At 38.1% G+C, this 16,326-nt stretch overlaps 1 protein-coding gene across 6 annotated transcripts in view; it reads right to left on the reverse strand.

The window, feature by feature from the left end:
• Positions 1-6,959: 6,959 nt before the first annotated feature.
• Positions 6,960-16,326, reverse strand: part of LOC117298463 (leucine-rich repeat and calponin homology domain-containing protein 1-like) — a 64,050-nt gene continuing 54,683 nt past the window's right edge. For 5 of the 6 annotated variants that reach the window (XM_033781739.1, XM_033781738.1, XM_033781737.1 and 2 more), the window contains 5 exons: positions 14,625-14,737; positions 13,445-13,513; positions 10,342-10,479; positions 8,216-8,293; positions 6,960-7,387 (listed from right to left, as the gene is read on the reverse strand). In XM_033781739.1, the coding sequence (XP_033637630.1) occupies positions 7,271-7,387; positions 8,216-8,293; positions 10,342-10,479; positions 13,445-13,513; positions 14,625-14,737 (515 nt within the window). In that variant the 3' untranslated portion in view covers positions 6,960-7,270. The remainder of the gene's footprint in view (positions 7,388-8,215; positions 8,294-10,341; positions 10,480-13,444; positions 13,514-14,624; positions 14,738-16,326) is intronic. The other variant, XM_033781736.1, reaches the window with a different exon arrangement.

Raw genomic sequence — 16,326 nt, forward strand, 5'->3', positions numbered from 1 at the left:
ACATGTTATACACATGTGTTTAAAGGCACTGGACACATTTGGTAACTGTCAAAGACCATTTCTCACTTGTTGGTCGCAACAAATGCATAATATAACAAACCTGTGAAAACTTGGGTTCAATTGGTCCTCAAAGTTGCAAGAGAACAATGAAAGACAAAACACCCTTGTTGCATTACTTGCATAATAAAAGGCTTTAGCTGAAGTCTTCTATTAACTGAATGAGAAATTACCCTGTGTTAAAGACTGTGTTAAAGAGGGAGCCGTTTCTCACAATGTTTTATACTATCAACAGCTCTCAGTTGCTCGTCACCAAAGTAAGTTTTTATGTTAACCTTTATTGTGAGTAATTACCAGTCGTGTCCATTGCCTTTAACACCCCTATGTTTGGACACCAGGAGCTGCCAACTTTGCATCTTGCAATCGGGGAGGTTTTGCGCAAATATCAGGGAGATATTTATAAATACATTCAACATAACGGGAAGTTTTCTAACCAGCAAGGTTTATATTTTTTTTATGAGAGCCTGGAAAGATTGTTTTTTTTTTTTAAGTTCAGGAACTTTCTGCAGAATCAGGGAGAGTTTGCAGCTCTGTGACACCTGGGCCCAATTTCATGGCTCTGCTTACCGTAAGCACAAAATCGGCGCTTACGGAAGCAGGGCATTCTGTGCTCACGGCAAGTGTATTTCACGGGTTAGCGGCGAATTTGGACCTATGCGCGTGCGTACTCCTCATTACTAGGCATTCTAGGCTTACAAGGCTAGCACAGAAATTCGGCCCCTGCACATAAGCGGGGAATCGTAAGCGCAGAATTCGGTGGTAAGCAGAGACATGAAATTTGGCCCAGTATGTTCCAACCCCCCCCCCCTTACAAATCACAAGGGGGTATCTGAACATTAGCAAACATAAAGAGGTGTTGTGTTGGAACATAGACAGTCTCCATATCACAAAAATTGTTTGACATTGAACAATAATTTGTTACTCCACCATTTTGTCTTATTCGCCGTTTATAAAAGCAACTAATAAAGGTTTTCATAACATAAACAAGGTGCCACACTATTTTTGCCAATATTTTTGCCATTCCAAATTAATGGCTGTCGCTAGATCACCACCTCATACTCTTCACATCACCCTAAGCCACAGCCGAAGCTGTCAAGACACAGACAATGTTTTGAGTGGAAGAAAATGGTAATGGCTGCATCAAGGCAATGGCTTCAATCGAAGTCATTTTGTGCATAGTAAAAGATTTGCTTTTCCCATTGCTATAGTTTGATCTGAACTTCTTTCATTTACTGAAGGAACACGGTGCCTTGGATCGGTCAAGTTGGTCTTCGAAAAGTGTTTGTAACCGTTTTTTTTATAAAAATGCATATGGTTGGAAAGATGTTTAAAAAGTAGAATACAATGATCCACACAAATTTGCCTTGAAATTGCGTGGTTTTCCTTTTACTGTGCAAACTAAATAGTCGGCCATTTATGGGAGTCAAAAATTTGACTCCCATAAATGGCCGACCGTGTTAGTCGACGAGGTAAAGGAAAAACCGTGCAATTTAGAGGCATGTTTGTGTGGATCATCTTTCTACACATATGCATTTTATAACAAACAGTTAAAAACGCTTTTCAAAGACCAACTCGACCGATCCAAGGCAACGTGTTCCGTTAAGGAAAACAAGGGTCAATTTAATTTTCCTTAAACCGATTTGTGTAAGCACAGTATACTTCTTACTTTCCTGGGCAATCTCAGTGGTCTAGTTAGTCAAACATCTGCTCTAGATTGGCAAAGGTCGTGGGTGCATATCACACCCGAGTAACATGCCAGTGATTTATTTACAACACTCATGAAAGTACCAAGTATAACGGTGCTTACATAAATCTGTGTAAGGGTAAACCCAAAATTGTCAATGATCAATTCTTACTCTTTTAAGGGAAGCTTTCTACCATCATTACAGTTTGATGTAAATCTGTGGACATTGTGTTTTGTGTCCAACTAAAAGTACCCAGACCCTTTAAAAACTACACAGAAGGTATTTCATGAGTGGCTTGTTTTAAAGGCAGTGGACACTTATTGGTAATTACTCAGAATAATTATTTGCACAAAACCTGAATTGGTAATGAGTAATGGAGAGGTGTTGATAGTATAAAACATTGTGAGAAACAGCTCTCTCTGAAGTAACGTGTTTTGACAGAAAGAAGTAATTTTCCACAAATTTGATTTTGAGACCTCAGAATTAGAATTTGGGGTCTCAAATCAAGCATCTTAAAGCACACAACTTCGTGGGACAAGGGTGTTTTTTCTTGCATTATTATCTCGCAACTTCGACGACCAATTGAGCTCAAGTTTTCACAGGTTGGTTATTTTATGTATGCATATAATGTTGAGATACAACAAGTGAGAAGAACCATATTTGACAATTACCAATAGTGTCCATTGCTTAAAATGGAGTAATCCAAGGCTGAAATATAATCCAAAAAGGTACAGCATTAGTTCATCACGTTTAACCATGCCACAAATTGAAATCATTACGTATTCAATATATTAAGCACAAGTTGTATTTCATTAAAGTTAACTTTACTTCTTTTTAAATATGATTCAGATTGAATAATGAGTGAAATAAATAAAGCAATTATTTACACAATTTATGACCTTCGCTTTTGCATACCTGATTTACATATATCTGTTGTTTACGTGCACATTATTGTTGACACTTCCCATGAAATATGTGTAAATTAAACATCGCGTGTCATTGCCAAGCGTTCTGGCTTACTGGACTCGAGCTCTGGTGTTGTCAGCAGCAGAGTGTGGGTTTGAATCCTGGTTAAGACACTTGTTCTCCTGAGCAAGGCACTTAAAAGCAATGGACACTATTGGTAGTTATTCAAAATAAATGTTGGCATAAAAACTTACTTGGTAGCAATGGAGAGCTGTTTAAAGCATAAAACATTGTGAGAAAAGGCTATCTCTGAAGGAATATAATTTTCAAGAAAGAAGTCATTTTCCACTAAAATATGTGAATTTGATTTAGAGACCTCAGAATTAGATTTTGAGGTCCCGAAATCAAGCATCTTGAAGCACACAAGTTCATGTGACAAGGGTGTTTTTTTCTTCCATTATTACCTTGCAACTTCGGCGACCAATTGAGCTCAAATTTACACAGATTTGTTATTTTGTGCACCAAGTGAGAAGACTGGTCTTTGACAATTACCAACAGTGTCCAATGCCTTTAACCTTACTTGCTCCCTAAAAAATTTGGAAGGTAATGCATTCTGTTCTACCAGCCAGGGTCCTTGTGGATGATACCCATTCTAAGAGCTGCCAACACTTGCATCTTGCAATCAGGGAGGTTTTGTTAAACAATCAGGGAGATATTTAGAATCTTGCTCAACATAATATGGAAAGAGTTTCCATATTCAGGAAGATGTTCCATATTGGGTGCGTTCGTTTAGCTTCCCTGGGTTGACCCCGGTCTTCCCCCAGTGCGTTCGAATAGTTTTGACGTTATTCCAGGGGCTCACCCAGGTCAGCCCCCAGTGCCCTGCTTGTGGAGTGGGTCACTTGGGGGTGACCCGAGGTGCATGGCGTCACCACGAGAGGGCGAGTGTGATCATTCGATTAGCTCCTGTCAGGGGCTCACCCGAGTGAGCACCGCAGGGTCAACAAAGGGAAGCTTTTCGAGTGCACCCAACGGTTCATCAGAATATGAAGGGGGAAAAAATTATTTTCAGGGGACTTTCAGCAGAACTACATCGGATGAGTCGACAGCTCGGCATTCCTTTGGCAATTTTGATCAATATTATAAAATAGCGCCATCCATAAAAGTCGGGGGGGGGGGGGAAGGGAAATTTATCTGAATTTCTCTATAATTAGATTTTCCTTGACAGAATCTGAAAGAATACTTAGTATCTGTGGTGCAAACTTTTACAACAATAAATTACTGTAACACATCATTAAAGTCATAGAAAGTGACTCTTAATGTATTCGCTTATAGAAAAAACACCTTATGCATATTCATTGGATGTACATGTATTCATATTAGGCTGACAGGAAGCAGTTATTGCTCCACCTACAAAAGGTCAAATCAGGCCACGCCCCTTTTTATACAAATTTATTCACAAGTGGTGACCCTTGCCCCACCCCTTGAAAGTGAATGTTCCACTTATTAAAAAAAAAAGGGCAATTGACCAAAACGGGCAATGCTCATTAATATTATTATTCACACAACACGACCTTTGACCCTCAGTTCATGATTGCTCTGCATACAAACGAGCACATCTGACCAAAACAAAATTAATTACATAATTATTCACAAATCAGGACTCTTCCATTCTCACAGTGACTTCTTTCTGCCCACAAAAAAAAGGCCCTTAACAAATTACGTGATGCTCATTCCCATAAATATTCACTTTGATCTTTCAAAGGCACTGGACACGTTTTGGTATTTATTCAAAATATTATTATTAGCATAAACAATTCCTTGGTAATGAGCAACGGAGAACTGTTGGTGGTATTAAACAGTGTGAGAAACTACTCCCATTGAAGTACATGTAGCATAGTTTTTGAGAAAGAGGTAATTGGAAAAAAAAAAAGAATTTTGGATCTGAGAAAGACTTCAGTCCTGAAGCGTTTCTCAGTCATCTGAAATTGTGTTTTTATTTCATTATTGTCGTGCAATTTCGACAACCAATTGAGCTCAAATTTTCACAGGTTTGGTATCTAATGCATTGTTGTTATGAGAATACTTGTCTTTGACAGTTACCAAACCTGTCCAGTGCCTTTAACCTCAGTGCATGGCTGTAAACGAACAAAAAAATAAACCATCATAAAATAAGCGTGCACACACTTAATTAAGGCTTGTATTTCATCTTCCCAAAAAAAAGATGATGATATGTACAGTCATTTACAGTGGTACTTTTATACAAAATGGGGAAAAAAAAGAACAAAACTAAAATTTTGGAAAACAAAGTATGTATAAGATGATTAACGGAATATCTACACCAGTAAGTTTGAACAACCAAGTGGAACATTATATAAATAAAGCAGTCACAGTGAGTTAGCACCTATCAACAAAATATTATTATACTACATTGTACAAGGCGTGTGCAATTATGTACATTTTCACAAAATAAGAACCTGTTTTCATTTTTAGAATTAAGCAATTAAATTAAAGTTCTTTTAAAACAAAATAAACAATCTCCGAGAATGATAGTTATTAGTTAAATATCCAATTTCAACTGAACCCCTTTTTCTTTTTGCTTCGCATGAAATAAACAAAACAAAATAAACAGCAATTACAAAAATGAGCATCTTAGGCTCCTAGAAATCTTTACTTCAAGATATATGTCCCTTACTGTCTTGGGAGATTTACAAGAATGCAAGGTTTACTTTTCGACTTAGGATTTAAAACATTAGAATTTGGTTGAGCAACTGTGATTGTTATAAGTCAATACAAAATTGGAATTTAATCTTCACGGGGGGCAAGGACACGCTTTGAAAAGGGCACCTACTGTGAGAAAAGAATTCAAGCCTACGAGAAACTAGTGAAGGGGCACCAGGGCTACTTGTGTGTTCTACGGGAGTCCGTAGTTAAGCCCGGTTCATACTTCCTGCGAATGCGAATGCGAAGCGAATGTTGACGTCACAAATTCGCAACGAATAATTCGCAGCAGTTGAACTCTGCTCGACTATCTTGCGAATATTGCTGTAAAAGGAGGGTTGTGACGTCAAATTCGCTTTGCATTTGCATTCGCATGAAGTATGAACAGGGCTTTAGGCAGATTTGGTTTCAATTGTACTTTGCGCAGCCTTACACACACATGTATGTTTAACTGGGGTAAATAACTAAATAATCTCCCACGCAACCGGAAGATAGCAGGCTCTTGCATATAGGAACAGAGACCTGGCCACAACTTGGTAGAACGTGACCCTCACAGTTTGGTTGAGCTCATTATATTCCGGTGTCGCGGTCTCAGTTGTCCGGTGTGCTGAAAGCTCCAGATTACCAAATAGGGCAGTATTACGTCATTTCATACCTGCGCACATCAAGCGAAAGTGGTCGACTTTAGTGACAGGCTGAGTCAACTGTTTTGCTCGAGCTTGTAGCTGTCATGGCGACGTCCACAAGAAAATTGTGTGATGAACGAGTGGAGCGTCTACGACAGTAGCAACCACATAATCATGTCTCTAAAGAGCAAGAACCTTGCCAGGCGAAAAAGCACTCATACAAAAAAAAGGTCTCAGAGACTTATTCGCAGCGGCAGTAGAGCACGGGCGACTAACGACCGCAACGACAGCATGCTGAAATGCCCGGCTACGTCATCCGGAAAGCTTGGCTCGCCGGACATCTGAGATAGTGACTACAGCGTGCCGAAGTGCCCGGTGATGTCACCCGGAACTTTGAGCACACCGGACATCTGGGACCGGGACACCGGGTCATACATCTACATGTACATGAATGCCTCTACATTGTATAGCAGTACATGCAGAACCCAATTTCATACAGCTGCTTATAATAACACACTTTAGGTAGCTAAGCACAACATAATTATGCTCACCAAAAAATGGTTACCAGCCACAATATAACCTGTCACATGCATAATTTATGACTGGTATCCGGCTCATTTTTGCGAAGCAGAAAACTGTTAAAGGAACGTTACAGAATTCGTAAGAAAACAAAATCGTGAAGATCACAGATTAACATGTACATCAAACTTACACGGTCTAATGATGATGATAGTAGAAAACATTCCTTGAAATATTTCTGCCTGAAATGTCACATTTTGATGAGAAATAAATAATTTAACTTTGCGTTTAGGAGTTTATTACTCAGTGAGCATTTTATTAATTTTTTGTTATTTGCATCAATGTCATGCAAAATGTGTAATCGGTTTTTCACTATTTTCTCCTGACCCAGAAGGCCAATCAATCTCAAACTTCCACAGGTTTTTCAGTTTACATGTATGCTTACATTGCCAGCAACTATTTTGTTAGCAAAACCAATTCTGTATTGTTCCTTTTAGCAATATCTCCTGCTAAAGCAGCTCAATTAGCCTTGTTGAGATATGGCAGACACTTTAGGAGTGTACTGTATGGTTTGGTTTTGGTGAACACAGACAAATTTACCTAAACCTAAAAGAGTCATTGTACTGTTCGCCATATCTCAAAAAAACATTATGAAATTGGGTCCAGCAAAAATATTGAACTTTGAGTCAAAAAACAAAAACAAAAACAAAACCGATCGACTTTGTTGACAAGGTCCAATTGAAGTAGTTGTATCAATCATACTGCCGATGACATCTTGGGTTGTGTTGTATTAGTGAGTAATGCCTGTACAGTAGACGCAACCTTAACTAGTCCCTTTCCTTCTAAGATATCACCAGCTGTGCATAACTTCTCCTGAGGTAAAAAGAAACAGGAAGGACAATTTTTTTTTTAGAAAACTTCATTCTCAGTCAAAATTTGTTGGGAGTACAAGAGTGCGTTTTCGCGTTTGTAACAAATAACTATTTCTTTCGGCTGAATATGCCATTAGGCCATCGAGCGAAACAGCTATAATGGTAACAGCCGCGAAAAACACAGCTCAGCTAAGAATTAAAAGGTTGTGACAAGGAGGGACCACTTTTCTTTCGGTCACGTCGTCGTTGCTGGACGGCATTCTTGGATCAAATTCAGCACAACCAAATGTCTGCCAACATACGTTTCTGCTTCTTCTTTTTTTTAACCCAAAATGGCTTTTAAATTGCTAGTTGTCACAATAAGCCTATTTGCGAGTTAGATTTGAATAATGTCTGGTACAATGACTTGCTTAGTCACAATGTCGCGCTTACATTTGAATTCCTTAGACTACATAGACAGTTACTATGTCACATGATATTAGGGGCAAGCTTTTGTAGAGCAACCTCTTAATGAGCAAACCCTGGTACCATTGTGTCATACACATCCATTCAGAATCCTGTATGGGTGCTCACCGTCTCTTATGTAACTATGCAAAAGCCTGCCCCTAACCATGTTACATAGCAACTGTCTCTACAGTCTGAGGAATTCAAACTTAAGTGGTAACTTGTGATCAAGTACGTCATTGTACAAGACAACATTCAAATCTAACACGCAAATGGAAGCACGTCATTGTACCAGACGACATTCAAATCTAACACACAAATGGCTTTTTCTTTCAATACACAGCTTTGGTTGTGAAACTTGACAAAACACATTATAATTCCTTACCTCTGTTACTCCCGCCGTAGAGCAGGCCTTCAGGAAATTCTCAACATTCCTCCTACATTTTGCAGACGTCAATTTAGGCTGCAAATTAAAAATAACAATGAGAGTTACAATCAAGGGTTGAGATTCACTGCCGACAAAAAAAAGCCTGAAACTGGGATTCAGATCTTAGGACGTACATTGAAATAATGGCATTTCCAACTTTTCATAACACATAAGAAGAAACAATAAATAAATAATAAACTTGCAGGTACAACCATGTGTAAGTCTCTTAGGGTGAGTGTTGGCTCTGAGAAGAGCCGGTTGGGTCTCGACGTTTCGGGCAGTATACTCTGCTCGTCTTCAGGAGAACACATTGAGTTTTAGGGCCATGTCACAGGGGGCAATTTACAGGCAACCAGTTCCAGGCAATCTCCAAGAGGAAGATTTACATTTCAATGTTCATGTATTTTTCTTGTTGATCATAAGACATTGTTTGAAAATCGACTCATGTGCTACCAAAGTGTTCCTGTAGCATGCACTGCAGTTGGTTGCATCCAAGTTTGCCGTGTGACAAGGCCTATTGACCCAATTCACCTGACGTCATCATCAGAACAATCTTGTGAAACCTCTATTGGTGGGCAATGTCACTGTGCGTTATTCAGTGAAGTGCGCATTTTAGGCGCAGAGCGTTTACACATAAACCTATTGTCAACCAAAATGGTGAGCGTGGCACAGTCGCCGAGTGTGATGTGCGTGCAAGGGGTCAGCAGACACCAAGGAGCTTTTGGGAACAGTATAATGTACTCAGTGCTAGAGAAGTAGATCAAAGAGCCTGACTTATTTAATTTGGAGAAACATATGGCAGTTTTTGTTAACCAGGGCCCCATTCATAGAGCTGCTAAGCACACCAATTTGCTAAGCGTGAAATTTCTTCCTTGATAAAAACAGGACTACCAACCAAATTTCCATGTGATACTCAGGATAAGCAAACAACAGCTGAATACCAGTAACAAGCAATATGAAACGAATAGAAATTTGGTTGGTAATCCTGTTTTTATCAAAGAAGAAATTTCATGCTAAGCAAATTGTTGTGCTTACCAGCTCTATGAAATTGGACCCAGGCAGACTTTTAGCAGAAAATGGTTTGTGTACCTTCTTATCCATACCTCAAACAAGAATGACTAATGTTCAGAACGATAAATTTCAGACTTTTATAGAAGCTCAGATTTGTTAAAAATTCGGGGAAGGCTTTTTACTTTGTGGTTTTATTTGACGGGTTTAAAATAATGCTATTTGTCTGGAAATGCCTTCACTCCTCAGCACCTGTCTACATGTACCCCAACAATCTTCACTCCGTTTATCGTCATCGCGACAGCCGTGTCTGTAAACTCCGTTTATCGTCATCGCGACAGCCGTGTCTGTAAACTGTACGACACAACAACACTTACTCCCACCATGTGTAAGAAAGTCTGTAAACTCCGTTTATCGTCATCGCGACAGCCGTGTCTGTAAACTGTATGACACAACAACACTTACTCCCACCATCTGTAAGAAAGTGGCTGGCCAGGGTGCATTTGGTTATAGCGGCCCCAACCTATGAAATAAACTCCCTCCAGAAATCCGCCAGTCTGACGCAATAATGACTATCAAAAAACTGTTCAAGACCGAACTGTTCAGAGCCCATTGATTTTTTTATTTTGTTATTTCTCTTTTAAGTTCAGCGCCTTGATCTAGTTTCTAGGATATGTGCGCTTAAAGACAGTGTACACTATTAGTAATTGTCAAAGACCAGTCTTCTCACTTGGTGTATCTCAACATATACATAAAATAACTTCGTCGAAGTTGCGAGATAACTATGAAAGAAACAAACACTCTTGTCACACGAAGTTGTGTGCTCTCAGATGCTTGATTTCGAGTTCTAAACTTGAGGTCTCGACATCAAATTCGTGGAAAATTACTCCTTTCTCCAAAACTACGTCACTTCAGAGGGAGCTGTTTCTCACAATGTTTTCTACTATCAACCTCTCTCCATTACTTGTTACAAAGTAAGGTTTTATGGCAAAAATTATTTTGAGTAATTACCAATAGTGTCCACTGCCTTTAATAAGAACTTTGTATTATTATTATTGTTGTTTAGCGGAACGTACCACTGCGGGTGAAGGGACATGGATGGTAGGTACAGCATGGGGGAACACGTTATTCATGAAGTGACACAAGACGACCCCGTCCTCTAGGGCAGCCGGGATGTCATCTGGCAAGTTGACCTTTAACCTTGTCTCAATGCACTGTGGGAAGATAGACAAAAGAGAAGGCTTTTTGGTCATTTATTTTTGTATATCAAATAACAAAAGGAAATGTGACAGGGTAAACAAAGACAAATTTACTCAAGCGGGAATTAAACCAACAACCTCTAGATGAACGTGCCGGCTCAGCACCAACTGAGCTAGCCCTAGATGTTCGAACTCCCTATTTTTGTTTACATGTAAACCACCACCAAGTGGACTTACTGAAAATAACGACTGATTTTCTTCACTAGGCTGGTGTAACACAATAAATTCACCCAGTTGGTTTGAGCCCCGCAACCGATTTCACGAAAGTTTAGGATCAATCCTATCTCGAGTTAGGACGAGTAACCCGTCCTAACTTAGGACGGGTTCAATGCGTCCTACGCCTTTGGATACGGAACTAAACTCATCCTAAGTCCTAAGATTAATCCTAAGTTGGGATGAGTTTGGTGAAATTCGACGGCCGGTCTGTTAATCGAAGGTCGTTGGTTCTAGTCCCACTCTAGTAAATTTTGTCTTTGTTCAACCCCAAATTCAGAAACAAGTCTGGAACATACATTGTACACTGTATCATCCTTGGATAGTTAGATTCACACATTAAAGACATCTTTTAACCTGATGGACAGGGTGCATTAAAACATTAATTTAAACATGAAAGCTATCCACGCACACAAAGCCATGCCGATCATCTGTTATACATGTAACTCTTTCATGCCCCAAAGAGCGGCCACAAAGTTTTCAGAAAGCGAATTGAGGATTCTTGGATGTGATTAGTGTGACATTTAAAAAATAAATTATTATTAGTTTGCATTTTTTTGTTATGTAATTTTTATTTTATCTTAATTTTTTTTTTTTTTTTTTTTTGATTGATTGATTTATTTTATATTTAATTTATTTGGGCGAGGGGTTGTCATTTAAAAACAAAGAAACAAAAAAACAAGTAAACAATTAATGTGTCTTTAAGTTCAATTAATCATTAAATTGGTGCATGAAAGGGTTAAAAAAGGCTCTTAATATCCAAGCATGAATTCTGTTATTCAAGTGAACCGTTATCACACTCCAACCATCTGAGTCCAGTTTCCTACATCCATAAGAACAATGTAAGTTTTTATTGTGGTCTCTTACAATGGGTCCTGACTACTAATTATCTTATTCTATTACATTGATTTCAAGAGCTTTCTTTTGATGGCGTCGCAGTCAGTGGCCATCTTCGGTTGAAAAAAAAGGTGGCCCTCACAATAAGCTTGGGCGATATCACGATATTATCGAATATCGCGATATTAACTTGGAAACGATTTTGATATCGGTCCAATTTGGTTTTAATCGAAATATCGATATATCGCGATATATCGCGATGTATTTTGTAGCTGAGACATCTTGCACCCCATACATGTAGGTTTTGAGTAAAACCAGAAGAATAGGTAATTTCAACACCTCTCTTATGCTATGACTGTCTCTTCTTCAACTTTCACTAGGAGTTTGAAGACTGATGATGTCAAATTTAATTCATCGCGATTATATCGAATATCGCGATATATTGTCGGCGATATATCGTGAATAAAATAAATCGATATCGCCCAAGCTTACCTCACAAGTATTAATGAAAACTTTTCTTCTTGTGTAACTCCAAAATATCTTAGTCGATCACAAGGATGATTTTCTTGCAAAAAAATGTTTTCCCCTCAAGAAAATTGTGCTACCGTAAAATTAATTTCACAGAAGGTTATTACAAGCGGCTAATTTGTGCAAATCACGTTTTTTTATACCACGGGCACCTCCCACAAAATGGTGGTCGGTGTAAACAATCAAAAAAGTCTATCATGGAAAACTGACGGGATGGCTGTGCTGCGATGCAGGCCTGAAAAAACACACACACACACTAACAAATAAAACATAAATGGATGTATCTTATCGAGGGAAAAACCCAATACTTAGAAGAATCTCATCCTTATAATCACCAAATAATGAATAATAACAAATAAAAACTGTTTTCTACGCACAAAAATCTTGTATTGAATGAAAACAAAAATAATAAAATCAAATAAAAAGTGAAAAGTGAAATAAACAAAATACAGTGACCGACATTTAACTCTTTCATGCACCAACCAAGTGCCTGCGCCCAGTTTTAATCCCCCCCCCCAAAAAAATAGTTGTAGAACAATAATAAGGATTGCACGACCACACAGTTTTAAGAGTTGGAAAGAGGACTCTTGAGAGTGCTATTAGGACCTGTTCTTTGGGGGGGGGGGGGGGTCATTTTGATGGATGAATAAACAATTAATATGTCCATATGATCAAATTATCCCTAAGATAAGAAGTTCGATTCGATTGGTAATTGTCAAGGACCAGTCTTCTCTTTTGGTGTATCTCAACATATGCACAAAATAACAAACCTGTAAAATTTAAACTCAATTGGTCGTCAAAATTGCGAGATAATAACTTTAAAAAAAACACCCTTGTCACACGAAGTTGTGACCTTTCAGATGCTTGATTTCGAGACCTCAAATTCTAATTCTGAGGTCATGAAATCAAATTCGTGGAAAATTACCGGTACTTCTTTCTAAAAAACTGCGTCACTTTAGAGGGAGCCGTTTCTCACAATGTTTTATACAATCAACAGATCCCCATTACTCGTTACTAAGTAAGGTTTTATATCGGTTAAATGAGATGCAGAGAAACACATATACATCCTTCTACATAGTACCACTACTCTTACTTTTTGTTTATTTCTTTCGGGGATAAAGAATGGGGAAAAAAAGGAAAAGTTTTACGAAAACCATGGTAACACAAACTTAAAAAAAAAGAATAAAAAAAAAAGCAAAACGCCAAAGTGTTCAAGATGACGTCAAAAGCAGAGCGGTTACGTTGCTCACCTACGTCCTGACAACGAGATGACATGCAAAGCCAATAGCGCAAACAATTGGCACAATGGTGGTGGGTGTGGGAATCATTCTGGAAGACTCACCTTTCGCATTTGCTCTATTGTGTTAAGATCTGACACGGATCCATAACTACTCATCCAGTTGGGTTTCAACTGAACATTTAAGAACGATATTATCAAAAACAACAACAAACAACAACAACAACGACATGCACAGCAAAACAATGGATTATATTATAGGGAAATGCCGAATGACAAAGCATAATTGACAAAGACAACAGTACATGTAGTTCAAGGAAAAAACAACAAACACACAAACAACAATGGCAAAGACAAGCAAAGCAAAACAATAGAAAATGCCAAACGACAAAAAAACAATGACAAAGACAACAGTGATTTGAAAAAAACCCAAAATGCAAACAACCAAGCAACAACAAACATGAGGGACAGCAACAATCACGCAGATAAGCATTAACAAAAACCAGGTTTAACAACGAGGCAATGGACAAAGAAGAAACATTTTCAAAAACAAAGTACGAAACACAGATGATAAGAAGGATGGAGACAGCAACAAGTGTTTCAATGAAAAATGACGACAACAACAGAAAAATAAAGGTGTTAACCACGGACAAGAAACAAGATATAGGGGAAGAATGAAGAAGTAATAAAATGTTAGGAAACATCAGGAAAAGTACATTGATAGAAAAGTTGTCTAATGGTGGAGTAGTTTCAGAAAATGAACAAAATCTAAATCAATACCATTTTGAGGAACATTTGTAACCCATTCACTGGTTTTGCCCGAGTTTGATGGATTTATGATTGCACAGCCAAACCAACCATGCTTAGCATGGAACAAGGCACACCAATTCTATCAGAGTCTACAGGTCTTGCCTGAGTTTGATGGATTCAGTACTGCACAGCTAAACCAACCATACTTAGCAGGGAGCCAGGCATACCAATTTATATCAGAGTCTTAAGATTTTACCCGAGTTTGGTGGATTCAGTACAGACACACCAATCTCATCAGATATTCAAGTTTGATATTATCAAGTCTTGTACAAACACACTATAACCATGCTGGGCAAAGGGCCAATCACAACAGAGCATCAGGGTTGAATTATTTTATTCGGGTACTGCATGGTATTGGCTTTAAGAGGATTAAGGAGGTGCACAGAACCCAAGAAAGTACAGAGTATACAGTGCTTACACACATTGGTGTAAGGGTAAAAACCAAACAGTATTTTTATGTTTTTCAGAATCTCACCTTTCTGAGATGTTCAATGCGATCCATCTCCTCCCTGTACTTATTCATTTCTCGTTTGACGGTGAAGTTTGGCTGAACCTCCCCTTTTGGTTTCCCTCCACCTATGCTGAATGCTGGAAGCAAAACAAGAAACAGAGATTATTATTAATGGTTTATTTACATGTAGTCATCAAGATTTATAAAAGACGCTGTCAGTAAAAAAAACATCTGAATTTTGGTCAAAAATTTACAATTTGGCAGTTAATACAATAAAAAGGTAGTTAAAACGATTAAAAGCAGAAAAACATTAAAATGAACAAGCGACACATGACCCCCAAAATAACAGGTCAAAAGACCAAAAAGAGGGTCACTGCTGACAAAACAAGTCTTCAGGGATCCAGATATTAGGAGGTACAGTGAAATGATTGCATGTCTATTGCTGGGTAACCCCCGACTTATTTTATTGAAAGAAAAATGCAGCATTTTTATTTAAAAAGTCTGAATTCAGATAAAAGTTTGATATTTCCAAAGAGGTACCCAGTGGTCTAGGTTTTCATAAGTATTGTTTATATAGTACATGTAACTCCAGATCTGAGGAGGGGAGGTACACGATGGTACATGTACATTGTAAGTCTATCGTTGGGTAATCCCTGAAGTTATAGATTTTTTGTGTGTAGCATTATTTAATTTTGAGAAAAAGACGGTATTTTGTTTTAACCGCGCAGACTTTAAAAAGTCTGAAATTTCGCATCCCTGCAAGAATGCTGACTAAAAAAGTGAAGCGCCAAGCAGTTACGTTTTTATATATTTTTTATAAATATATAATTACATGTAGTAGGGTACATGTACATGTTGATGGCCTTACAGCTTACAATCCAAACCGGACCTTCTTCAGAGGCATAAAACAAGTACAAACAAATACATATCCATTTATAGAAAAAAAGAGGGGAAAGGGATTAAGGGAAGGATCCAGAAAGAAGCGGGAAAATAACAGCCAATCAAAGTTTTTATTTAAAGGGAAGGTACACATGTACACTATTGGTAATTGTCAAAGACCAGTTTTCTCACTTGGTGTATCTCAACATATGCATAAAAATAACAAACCTGTCAAAATTTTAGCTCAATTGGTCATCGCAGTTGGGAGAAAATTTTGAAAGAAAAAACACCCTTGTTGGACGAATTTGTGAGATTTCAGATGGGAATAAAAGACTTCTAGCTAGAAGTCTTTATTATTTAAGTGAGAAATTACCTCTACTTCAAAATCTATGCTACTTCAGAGGGAGCCATTTCTCACAATGTTTTATACTATTAACAGCTCTCCAATGCTCGTTACCAAGTCAGTTTTTAAGTTAATATCTGTTGTGAGTAATTACCAAACGTGTACCTTCCTTTAAGAAACAATCTCTTTTTAAGAGAGAGAATACCTAACATCACAAGGACGGACAGCCACTACAAGGTGAGGGCTACACTTTTAACCGATTTGGGCTATAAAACCAAATCAACCAGGGCCAAACTACCACCTATATGTACTCATGGGAAAAAAAACAGGGTTACCCCCTTCACAGTACATATGGATGAAACTTGTAGTTTCATATCTACCCATTACATTCCCCTTCATTTTTTTTATGACAGGCAAGCACAAATTTGCAAGCGCAAACGATTTGACCAGTACATGTAAGTCTGCTGGAATTGCATCTTGGATAAACAAAATTGGTGCAATAAA

The sequence above is a fragment of the Asterias rubens genome, chromosome 13 (assembly GCF_902459465.1).
Source record: "Asterias rubens chromosome 13, eAstRub1.3, whole genome shotgun sequence".
NCBI lineage: Eukaryota > Metazoa > Echinodermata > Asteroidea > Forcipulatida > Asteriidae > Asterias > Asterias rubens.